Genomic DNA, 11738 nt, shown 5'->3' with positions numbered 1-11738 from the left:
TCCTAATTTTCAATACTCGAGAAGGTACATTTTTGTTTAGTAACATCTTTCGAAAATTCAATATTAATTACCAAATACAAGAATGTAAAGGAAGTAAACGGGGAAAGGTTAAAAAATAGAAAAATAGCAAAGTTTTATATATAACAATATATTAATTGTCCTCTATTCAAATAGTATACTATAGATTGTAATGACGATGAATAATGATTGCAGTGAGTGCTAGAGTAGATTGTAGTATTGTAGAAGATATCGTTTAAGAAAAATCATTAATACGGTAACTTTCATAATCTTTGAAATATCGATGACGATGTATTCGTTACAATTCGTAGTTCTTTTTTTTTAAAAAAAGATTATTAGCTTTTTTGTTTTCTACCTAGGCCCATGATACGAATGTAATTGCATATTACAATAGATAAAGTTAATCATTTAAAAATTGCCTTTCGCAAATATTGCGAAACTACGAAATCGGTGGACCCATCTTCCGTCTTTATAAATATATAATATATAAACTATTTAAAAATGAGAGTTTGATGTGCCATGCACAGTTTAATAAAAACTAATTCGAGCGTTTGCTATGAACAAGATTTTTATCAGTGTACGGAAAAAGGCGCCACGCAAGAAGGGACGCATTAGGCTGTACAGTATGTCCTCTCCTTGCGTTTCCTTATAATACTCGTACAGTAGAGAGCTATTTTAAGATGTAAAACACGATTATTAAATCCATAAAAGTTAACAAAAACCTACTGATGAAGTATAAAGTTTGCTCGACAAGCGCGAACAATATAACAACGGGCGAATATCAATGAAAAGGACGATTTTCGATGATTCAGGCACTACCTTTCCTTCAGTGCAAATAATGAACCGTGAGTGTGGTAAACGTAAACATACTATATGTACAATTCTATATTCGAATTAATTCAGTGCGACATGATCCTAAGTTTGACTTTATCACCACGTGGACCTAGCCAATTTGGCTGTTTCTATCGAATCGCACTCCACTATGTACATACAAAAGAAACCTGCAGAGATTCTTTCGGACGGACTTTGGCCAATCAGATTGTTTTTTTTATAACATGGACAACACCTTATTTACTCTAATATTTTTCCCTATGCAAGAAAAATACTGTAATTTTCACCGTACATTGAAAACGTGAGGCATTGAAGCATTACAGTCATTTTTAAAACTCTTTCCTTCTTGGAAAAAAAGATTGTAATTAATTGCTGTTTGATTTCTTTTTGCATCAAAAGTATAAAAATACAAAGATTTTAAATTTAAACAATCATTCAATAAAGATATTCCAGCTAATTGATCCAGCGTCAAATAAAAATATACATTTTCTATACATTGCAAACTTATTTAACTAAGTTGCTTATTAGATAGTAAATAGTTCTGTTGAACAAAAAATCGTGAAAAAAAAAATAATAATGAAAATTCTACAATCATTTGAACCACAAATTACAACTAAAAAACAACAAAAACTTTGTATAAATTATGAATTTCACAACACACGTCACACTTTCTAGTACACTATTATTGGAAGTACATAGAAAATTAGCTCAAAGCTATGTATTAGAAAATCACTCCGATTGATGCTCACGTTTCCAAATCACTGTTACCGACAAAAATTACAAGTTTCTCCTTCCCGCGCGCCAATCACAAACAATAGTCTACATTAATCGACATCGAGATCATCGCGATTGCTCTTCGACTCAAGATTATCGCTACTGCTTTGCTCGTCAGCGGACGGCGACGATTTCACGGGAGTTAAAGACTGCTGAACAACGGGCGATTCCTGAATAGGAACTGTCTCTACCTTGGCATCTTTGACGTAAGAATCAGATTGAGGGTTCAATTCTTTTTCAGATATCTCATCCGATTTAGATTCGTCCTGGTGCAGCCTCTCATCGCTTAACCTCGTTTTGTCGATATTATCTTCCTCCTCGTTGTCGTCGTCGTCATCGTCGTCGTCGCTCACTTTAATACCCTGCTTCACCGGATTGCACATTTGCACGACCCTGTTGTTGCCATTCGACGAAGACGACGGATTTACTAGGTTCAATTTTAGTCGATCGCGTGTGTGCCTCAATTCGCCCAACTGCTGGCGATCGCTGAAAGATTGCTGCTGTCCAGAGACTGCTTCTTCGGTTTGCTGGCTCTGGAATTCCTGGCTCGGACTTTCTTGGGACGTTGATGCAGCGCCACTGCCGCTAGCGCCGGGAAAGAATTGACTAACGCATTTTCCATCTCCCGACTGAAACTGGAACGGACGGTTCGAACTGCTCACAAAGAACTCCTCATCTCCTTCTGAAAATGACATAAACTGTTATTTAGAAACAGTCACGTATCATGATCTACTGCCGCAATAAATGGTAGATAAAAAAACTGTTAGAAGTTAATAAGGCAGCTTTTTTATAACTCTTATGGAAATCATAGTTAAAACTAAAAAGAAATAAAAAATAATAAATGCATGTAGTCGATTTCACGAAATACTTAAGTAGTACAGTTACTGTTAATTGCCAAAATCATTATGTTTATAAGCATTTTTTAGCATCGCTATATAGAGACTAGATATATATCTCTAGTCAAACCTAGGTATCTAAAATATTTTTTCCATGAGAATTTACTAACGATGTTATAATTATTTTCAAGACTTACTGGCATTATTAGTCTCAAAATAATCCATTGGTTGGAAATTCAATCTATCGATGTTATCGATCATTTCTTCCCAGTCTATGTAAAAAAATTAAATTAATAAAATTATACCTATTGGTAGCGATATTTTTTTAGAGAGATAGCTTCATTTAAATCGTTTAAATGTACGTTCAATTTCGACAAAGTAAGTCTCTATGGTAAAAACACAAAAAATAAAGCAAAACGTTACTGATGAAAATATCCTGCAAACCTGTATACGAAGTCGGCTCCCAAGCGGATGTCACGGGACTTTGACTTTCGATAGGCGGCGTCTCTTTTGGATACTCGTAAACACAATGGTAACGTTGCTTTTTAAACCACACGCTCTTCTTTTGATCCTGTACAAATCGTATGCTTTTACATTGCATTTTTGCAATATCTTTTATCTATTTTTAGCATTTAAATTTTCTACTTGCTATGAATCATTTAAAACTATGTTTGCAAGTGGAGAAGTGGATAAAACAACAATAAGATAAATTAGATGTGCATGCAAATAATACATAATTCAAATGATTGAACACTTAAATTGCTTTGGATTGACTAGTTGGGAAAGTAGCACACCTACCACTTCATCCTAGCAGCGAGAGAGCGTATAAATCAAACACGAAATAATGATCATTCATCAAAGACTAGAATTTATTTTAATAGGGGGGGGGGGGGATTAATTTTAATAGGGATAGCGGGATGGGTAAAATAAATCAAATAACCGAACTTACCCCAGTTTTCAGAGCCTTTTCAGGTGATCTGAGGGCCGATCGATGGGGTGCCAAAGTTGCATCCCAGGCCGACGGTGTAAACTCTTCTTCGACTTCGTCTTCAGTCTCGAATTCTTCACCCGTATCTTCTTCTGCCTCGTCGGCTTCGTCCAACTCGCTGATTTTCTTTGAATTTTCAGTCTCATGACTCTCTAGATGCGCTGTACCCGCGCCGTATTGCTACACGATGCGAAATTTAAATGGAAAATTAATTTTTTAGTGATTCTTTGATTTCATGAAGCTACTTACTATTTTTTATTGTGGTAATTACACAAAAATAATGGATATAGTAAACTTGTTGTTTGACGGAAGGTTTGTATATATTCTAGATTATTTATACGAGTACAAACTAATTCATAAAGCAATTTTTTTTAGAAATTTTAGTATATAAAGTTATTAAGGATTACCTGCCAAACAAATTCTCCAGAGCTCGAACTGTTTTCTTCATCGTCATCGTCATCGTCATCGTCCTCATCCATCACAGCGTCTTCGCCTTCATCATCATCATCATCATCATCGTCGTCGTTATCATCTTCATCGCCAATTTCGTTGTCTATGGACTCACTGGGACCCTCTCCGTCGTCCTCCTCATCGCTATCCCAATCTTGTTCGCTTGCGAAGCTTGTTGACATGAGATTGTCCTGGAGCTGAGGTGGCAGCATCGGAAATGCAGACATCTGCTGTTGCCACTTGCAGGCCTCGTCCTCAGGACTTGGAAGCGGAGCTCCAGTGCCACCCGTCAAAATGCCGCCGAACCTCTTGTCTAGTGGATACAAGGGTCTGTTGTGGTGGTGATACATGTTGGTGATGTTGCGGTTGTCATCTTCGGACGAGTCGTGATTTGATAGCTCCTGCGATTCTTGCGAGTGCGTGGAGCCACCCTCTACAAGCGTAGCCCGGTTCGTTTGCGTGTCTATGAGAAGAACATCGTCTTCGGAGAGGGAGTTGCTACCACCCTTAGACGTTATTGAAGCATCTCGTGAATCGTCTCTCGTATTGTTGAACGACTCTGAGTTGCCGGCACTCTCGCGTTCTTCCAGGATTGGACTCAAAGGCGTACCATACGTGTTATACCTAATAGATATGTCAACTGCACCACTACGTTCTGCGAGTTCTTCCTCAACTTCGTCATCCCAATTTTTGCTATCTAGATCGCTGACGAGTGAAGGCTCATCTTCATCGTGGGGTTCCTGAGCCTCGACTACTGACATCTGCGCATGAGGAAGTTTCTCCCGTAGTTCGTTGCGAATCGCCGCGACAAATTCCTCGTCCATACCGAAGGACACGTAGGAGTTGTCGCTACGTAGCGACATTGTCGAGCTATCCTCGTCCTCGTTGTTGTCTAATGAAGCTAAACAGGGCCAACTACTGCTCTCAGCAGCATGGTGTGAGGCGCTGCTGTTTAAATCTTCGCTTAATAAAGCCGCCCGATGAGTCGAATCTACGGGACCACATTCGGAATCCATGGGTTGAGAGTCGAGAACGGCGCTGCAGCTTAAATTCGCCTCGTCGCTACTAGACTTGTCAATCTGCACTATTTCTCGCTCGGTTTCGCCCGTTGCCTCACTCGACGACTGTACGGTCTCAGACGTCTCAGCCTCGAGATCTGTGTCTCGTTGTATGGTGTTCGATGGTGAGCCTTCGGATACCTAGAACGACAAATTTTATAGTAATATTTTTATGGTATAATACTTGATATTAAGGTCACTTATGATTTGTTCATACCTGAAGTAGTAGCGCTTTATCAACACTGGGATCTAAGGAGTCGTTCAGCGTGCCGTAACACTCTGCATCCAGAATAGTATCCAGCTCGAAGAGTATACGCAGCTGTTCCTCCTCAGCACTATCGTGAGTCGTCGTAGACTTTGGTGTGTTGGATTGCGAGGCAACGAGATTTGGCAGCGGACCAATTAACGGACTCTCCTCTTCTTCGCAAGACTCTTTATCACGGAAGCCAGAGTCAGAGCTACGTTCATCGTCAGGAGTTGACATTCGCTTCCTGTCCTCCTCATCGTCTATCGGCAAGTGTCGTTTCGACAATCCAGGTAAATCCTCGGCGTTTGAATACTCGTCTTCGGCATCTTCGGCCGAATACTCTGCGCGCGACTGTGGTGATGGCGTGATGGCTTCTTCGTTTGTTGATTCAATCTTATGTATCGGCGAGGGCGTTGTAAAATTATTAAAATCCGCTGACTTCTGCTCCAGGGCGGTATCAAGAGCATTGTTCCACGAATTCACGTCAATCAATTTTACTTTAACAGCGTGATTATTATTTTTTAAAGTTTCATTTTCGTCTTTTTCCTCCTCATCGTTGTCAAGGTCAGTTACTTGAAAATTATTAGAAAAACAAGAAGGCGCTATATTGCTTCCCTCGCTCACAGCCAAAACAGTCTGAGATCCCGTCACATCTTTTGAAATCGATGTGATCGTCGATGCGGCGACTTGTTCATTGTATCGTATCGGGGATTGGTTCAAATCGTTCCTTGACAAAAGTTTCATTCCTTCATTCTCAGAGGACTGGATATCTATAGAACAAATTTGAGTCATTTAGAAATTTCTTCAGATAGTCTGAAATTAATTTTTAATAAAATAATACTTACTAGGTTCTTTATTTAAAGTTTTTATTTCACTTTTTACGAGACTCTCTTCTTTAAGACTCTCCACTTTAGACTCAAAGGCCAGTCTCAGTATCGGCGTTTGGCCTTGGTCCATTGTTAAAGTCAGCAATTTGGGCCGCTCCGCAGAGTTAGTATTCTGCGTTATTCTTGACCCTCTCAAGCTGTTTCCAGGTACAAGAGGATCTCTGAGCTTCCTTAGCGCGAGATCAAATTGATCGTCAAAGATAGCACTTGGTAGATCGCTATCGCTACCCCTCGCTGGTAGTCTTTTCTTCATTGACAAAGATTTTTCTGCCATAGGCATCTGTCCAAAAATAAAATACGTATCAAGAAAATCGTCTCCGTATCGTATATAAAGTAATTTGTATATATACGCAAATAATTTCAAAACATGTTTATTTATCTTATACAGATATAAGCAATTTTTATTACCTGGGGCCCCAGCGACAAGTCTGCGTCAGAGTCAGGTTCTATGTGTACTAGTACCATTAAATCTGCCACTGATTTAGATTTTTGTTTAACTTTTTCAGTATATGCACCGCGTTCGACTCTGCCCCGCCAGCTCTCCTCTTCTGTTTCTGAATCCGAGTCGCGGAACGGGTATCGGCTTCGTACCAAACCTCCAGGTGCATTCTTTACGGGCTCCTCGGGCCCAAGCCGGAACGATGTTTGAGTAAGACTGGGCCATTGCTCCGAGTCAAGACTGCCTCGTAAATCTTGGAGGCTTGCACTTCTTGGTTGATTTTGAGTGATGTTTGGTCGCAAGGTTTCCCATCGTTGCTCAAAATCCGACGTCTCAGCTTCTAGCTGGTCTTTTAAAAGTACGTGTCTTACCTGAAGTCAAATAAAAAAAATAATTATGATACATTTTTTCAATATTTCAATATTTCGATCTATCAAATATTGTTGAGAATAATAACCTGTTCCAAAGGTGATCTCTTCTCAGGTTCAAGAACAAGGCAAGTTTTTATTGCTTCTAACAAATTGGAAGCGCAGTTGTCACTGTTTTGCAAAAGCAATTGTGAACCAACTGGTTTTAGTCCAGACTTCGAGGATAATAACATCTCTATGACTTTTTCATCTTCTAAATCGTTGTATGGTCGTTCGCCCCACATCGCTATTTCCCACAACAAAACCGCGTAACTCCACAAATTGGCACGCGGAGTTATTTCGCGGGTTTCTATCGTCGTTTCCGTACACTCCACAGATTCTGGAGCCGACCATCTAATCGGCAGTGCTCTGTCACCTAGGCACCAAAAATCATATTTTAATTTCAAGGCTTTGAAATATCGAATTTTAAGTGTAAAATGTAATTTATTATTTAATGAAGAATAGAAGTGTCGTTATCGTGCCACGAAATGATTTCAAATCCTGTTAGCAAAACAGTATTCGCAAAGTACTTAAATGACTTTAGATAATCTATTTAACGCACAAACCATAGCTTGTATCGATTGGCTAGAGTAACAATAAATTTGCAACATCCCAAATACTTAATATATTTTGAACGCTCTGTGCGGAAAATACGATTTGTCGCATTTTGTACCCTTTGCGTTAAAAAAATAATTTTTGATACGAGTGTGAAAGTTGATTCTACACTCGCGTTATTGTCACCGTCGCTTAGCTCAGATGACATCTTTCCCATGAGTGTAAGAATACATTTTTTCGCACTACTATCGAAATATACTATATTAGCTACCTAGAACATAATAGTCTCCAGGATATTTTTCAACGCCTGTCCCATAATCGCCCAACTTGATGGACAAATCTGAAGCGACAAGACAGTTCCTCGCCGACAAATCCGTGTGGGCGAGCCCGTGTTCGTGCATATGTCGTAGGCCAGCGCCGACCTCGATGGCAATACGCGTGGGCATGTTCTCCTTGTCGAGAGCCTGTCGCGACTCAGCGTCTCGATTGGAGCGCAGAAAACCCTTTAAGTCGCCCAAAGGGCAGGACTCGAAGAGCAGCAGGTACGGATCAGTTTCCAGACATGAGCCGAACAGCGACAGGATGTTACGATGGCGGAGCTTAAAATAGGGCGTCGCCTCGCCGAGGAACCAGGCTTTCTCTTTAGCGGTAGCCTCCTCGGTCAGTATCCTTACGACGACGTTGCCATTTTTTACATTAGTCTTTCCCTGAATAAAATGAAAAAATATTATTATGGATTCTATAAAATATAATTATTTATAAAAAAATCTGAAAGCTGTGCGTACCAGATTAGTGCCCTGCAATTCGGCACAACCCTCGACAACTTTCCCAAACCATCCATGACCCATCTCTCGCAGGTACTTGAGTTTTTCACGAGGTACGTGTAGATCTGTCTTCTGGAACCATTCATGACAGGAGTCTCGCAGGGTCGATCTGTCTGACTCGGATTCCTCGTCCAACAGTGATGGCGAGGGTGGCGGTGGCTTTGGCCTCGGGGATACGCAGATTTCCGGAACAAAGCGCTCGACGGGCAGGGGCTCGAACTGCACGCGGTCGTTGAGACTGATGCTGACTGGTACCTGCAGCTCCAATCCTTGCAGCTGCGGCACCGAGACGTCATTCTCAATAGAGCTGCCATCCTTGAATTCCTGCAAAAGGGTTTTTTATGATAGACATTGACATGTAAGAGCAAAAGTTTTAAAGATTTAAAAATACAGAATTAAGATAATAATGTTCTACTATTAACAGGCAGTATACAGTTGTTTTTTTTAGGCTAAGGCTAGAACATCACAGTTTACACAGTGTATTAGCTTCAACATTTAATTTTACCTTATTTATATTTCCGGCAGAGTCCTATAAGTAGAAAAAAAAATTGTGCGTATTTACTTTTGACACTTCATGTTCTAATTTGGTTGAGTATTGAAATTGATGTTTTTGATATAACTTTGATGCAGGTGAATTGAAATATGATGATTGGTAGCTCTAATAAATACCTATAATTTTGCGAGGCTAAGCTATGCATTTAGATATCTTTTAAGCACAGAGTTACTGTTAATTGCACATCATTGCCAGTAAATGAATATGAATATTTGAAATTAACTTCTCACCAAACATGAATCCTAGCATGGCTATAATTTCCTAATTTATTACAACAATAATAAGCATGTCTTTCCGGTCTAAGAATTATTTATTTTACAAGGTTGTTGCAAAGTTGATGAGTCGTGAGTAAAGTGTCAGTGGTTGATAAGTGATATTTTCACACATAACTTTACCTGAAAACCCTTTGGCCGACGATTCCTACGACAGCACAAACAGCCTACTAATGTGAATGCTGTAACCATGATTCCTAATAAACCTATGGTGTATTTGAGCCAGTGAAGTTCCCAGTGCCTCAGCGATTCATTGGTACCTGGAAGAAAAATGCTTTAGTTACTCTGTTTCATGCAAAAAGTACACGTGGATGGTTATGTAAAGCCTGTTTCCAAGTCTCTATTAATTAAACTCCAATAACTTATGAAACTTCTGCTTTCTGTGAAAAACTACACTAGCTAGAAAGTTTTTAACTCTTTCCTCATGTTAATCACTGCATCGTAACGCAGTGATGAAAAAAGTACTTCGAAGATAGGTGTATCTCACTGAGTAAAAAAATTCAGAGTCTGCTCTTTGTCAATAGGAGTGAGTATACGAAAGTTTTTTGCACAGTCTAGTTTTTTGCACGAATCAACTGAGTCATTAAGATGCACGGCTTGAAAAGTACTGCAATAAAGATAACTCACCCAGTGGAAGTGTAGGCCCAAGAGGATGAGCCTCCAGACTGGGTAGGAGGCTCTCCCAGAGCAAACAGCTCAGCCAGAGACTCCGCATAGCTTGGCTCCAGTGTGCTTCAGACATCAAAGCCATAGTGAACGCATGACCGCTGCGTCATCTTCCTGATGGTGCCTCCTTCAGCAGCAGCAGCAGACTCGCCGCAGCTGGCGCTAATCTTCGCGGAAGTGGCTCGGTGCAGCTCCGTCCTCCTCCGGGGAAAGGACCTGAACAGCCGCTGCGCTCGCTTCCCTGGCGACGAGCTGCTGCATGATACGATCTCTACGGCGACGTCGTGTGTAGGATGTCGAGATCCTTGCTCTCTCGGGTACGTAGATGTGGGCGTGAGAGATAGCTGCTTGTACGCAGACTGCACCTAGACTATCTGTCTTGCTGCTCTTCGTAAATTCGTCCGTGTGTCTCTCTTTCTCGTCTCGGACAAGTCGAATGTCGAGTTTTCGGGAAGCTCTCACCTCTCGTCGACTGATCGTTACATCGGGGGCCTATGGCTGCTCGCGTTTCGGCCAGCAGCAGCAGCAGCAGCAGCTCCTTTTCTCTTTTCCGTCTCGGTCCCGCGGCTGCTCCTCTCCCGTTTCGCGCACGGAGAGGCTTTCCTCGCGCGACTACTCCCACTTTTTGACGTGTGTTCTCTCGCTCGCACTCTCGCGGCTAATCTTTTTTTCTCTCTCTCCGCCCGCGAGAGTCTGTATACTTGGTTGTATGTACACCACACACAGCTCGTGCAGAGTTATTATACCTATATGAGCGGCTTTCTTTCCTACTAGTACTGGGCTCTATATCCGTCCTCCTCTCTCTTTTTTGTTGTCGTCTCGCTCGCGCCGCCGCACCGCTTGTGAGTATTATATATACACACAACAGCGCACACAGCTCGCGCTCTCGGCGTGTACTACGGCCGACGGCGTCTATGAGTCATGGAAGTACGAGGTGCAATATAGTTGGATAAACGATCAACGAATTACGTATATATCGCGCGCGAACTCGTGCGAGTGTGTATGCATATATAGCCATCGTACGCATGCATATATATATATATATATATATATATATAGCATATAGCTGTCCCTCTCTGCTGAGCGTGAGCGCTTGTGGCCGTCTTACAGGGGCTTTTAAATGTCGGTAAAGTCAACCACTGCACTGTGACATACTGATATGGGGGTCGGATGCAAATTATAAGTTGACAATGCCAAGTGATAAATCACTGTATAACAATTGAGCGCGTTATTTGTTGGATTGCGGATTTATGACTGAAATAGTAGCTAGACGATCGTTTAGTTTATTTATACAAATGGAGATTATGTTTTTTTATTTCAAAAATGTATCATGCATATAGTTATTGTTAGGTAAAGCATTATTCATAACCAGTAGATATTTTTGCAAGGTATACGGTAATAAAACACATTTTTTTAACGCATTCTTATTACCACTTTAGTGTCAAAATCTAACTGTACTTTTTTTGCGTTCTACGATTTTATGTATTCCGGGATATGAGGCGAAGCACGTGGGTTGCGGTCGATTAAGTGAAAAAGTGATAGGTACCTTAATACATAAATTTCTATAGAAAAATGAGTTTAAACAAAATTATAATACTAAGTCTATTGAAATTTATGGAAATACAAAAAGAAAAAAAAGAATTATGAATTAACATCCAAAACGAGTTTAGCATTTTGCATTACATCTCGGTCGCTAAACCGGAAATTCGTCTACACGCTCATCATAGCAACAAAACTTATCAAAACCTCGATCTAGAGTTACGAAATTTTGAAATTACGTAAAAAATAGACCTGAAGCCAATCCGCACCCATTCTTCCGCGACCCTTCTATATATGCATATACCTACACTCGTTCACACCGAATCATCACGTACACGCTTTATAAAAATATAATGGATCTCCTACTGTGTATTACACAGTAGACGAATATAGC

At 40.5% G+C, this 11738-nt stretch overlaps 1 protein-coding gene across 5 annotated transcripts; it reads right to left on the bottom strand.

Annotated features, from left to right (window-relative positions):
- Nucleotides 1-132: 132 nt before the first annotated feature.
- Nucleotides 133-10713, bottom strand: LOC100679044 (putative leucine-rich repeat-containing protein DDB_G0290503). 5 transcript variants are annotated; one of them, XM_016987726.2, is made up of 15 exons: nt 9767-10712; nt 9263-9399; nt 8820-8843; nt 8276-8638; nt 7762-8197; nt 6986-7311; nt 6498-6899; nt 6048-6369; nt 5173-5972; nt 3855-5096; nt 3409-3627; nt 3258-3266; nt 2904-3030; nt 2657-2731; nt 133-2305 (listed from the first exon to the last, which is right to left on the bottom strand). In XM_016987726.2, the coding sequence occupies exons 1-15, from the start codon at nt 9888-9890 to the stop codon at nt 1674-1676; spliced, it is 5238 nt and encodes a 1745-aa protein (XP_016843215.1). In that variant the 5' UTR covers nt 9891-10712; the 3' UTR covers nt 133-1673. The 5 variants fall into 5 exon arrangements, with proteins under 5 accessions (XP_016843215.1, XP_016843218.1, XP_016843216.1 ...); XM_016987729.2 differs by lacking the exon at nt 2657-2731 and having other exon boundaries at nt 9767-10713; XM_016987727.2 differs by lacking the exon at nt 8820-8843.
- Between the last annotated feature and the right edge of the window lie 1025 nt (nt 10714-11738).

Source organism: Nasonia vitripennis, chromosome 5 (genome assembly GCF_009193385.2).
Source record: "Nasonia vitripennis strain AsymCx chromosome 5, Nvit_psr_1.1, whole genome shotgun sequence".
Taxonomy (NCBI): Eukaryota; Metazoa; Arthropoda; class Insecta; order Hymenoptera; family Pteromalidae; genus Nasonia; species Nasonia vitripennis.
The sequence above is the reverse complement of the archived record's forward strand: the minus strand, read 5'-3'. Positions and strand labels throughout refer to the sequence as shown.

What these genes read in the sequence shown, in the direction of transcription:
- LOC100679044 (XM_016987726.2), bottom strand. Translation starts at nt 9,890, where the DNA reads ATGGCTTTGATGTCTGAAGCACACTGGAGCCAAGCTATGCGGAGTCTC. An exon ending in CTGCCGGAAATATAAATAAG is followed by an intron (nt 8,639 to 8,819) that starts GTAAAATTAAAT and finishes ACCCTTTTGCAG; the next exon opens with GAATTCAAGGATGGCAGCTC. An exon ending in AACTTTAAATAAAGAACCTA is followed by an intron (nt 5,973 to 6,047) that starts GTAAGTATTATT and finishes TTTGTTCTATAG; the next exon opens with ATATCCAGTCCTCTGAGAAT.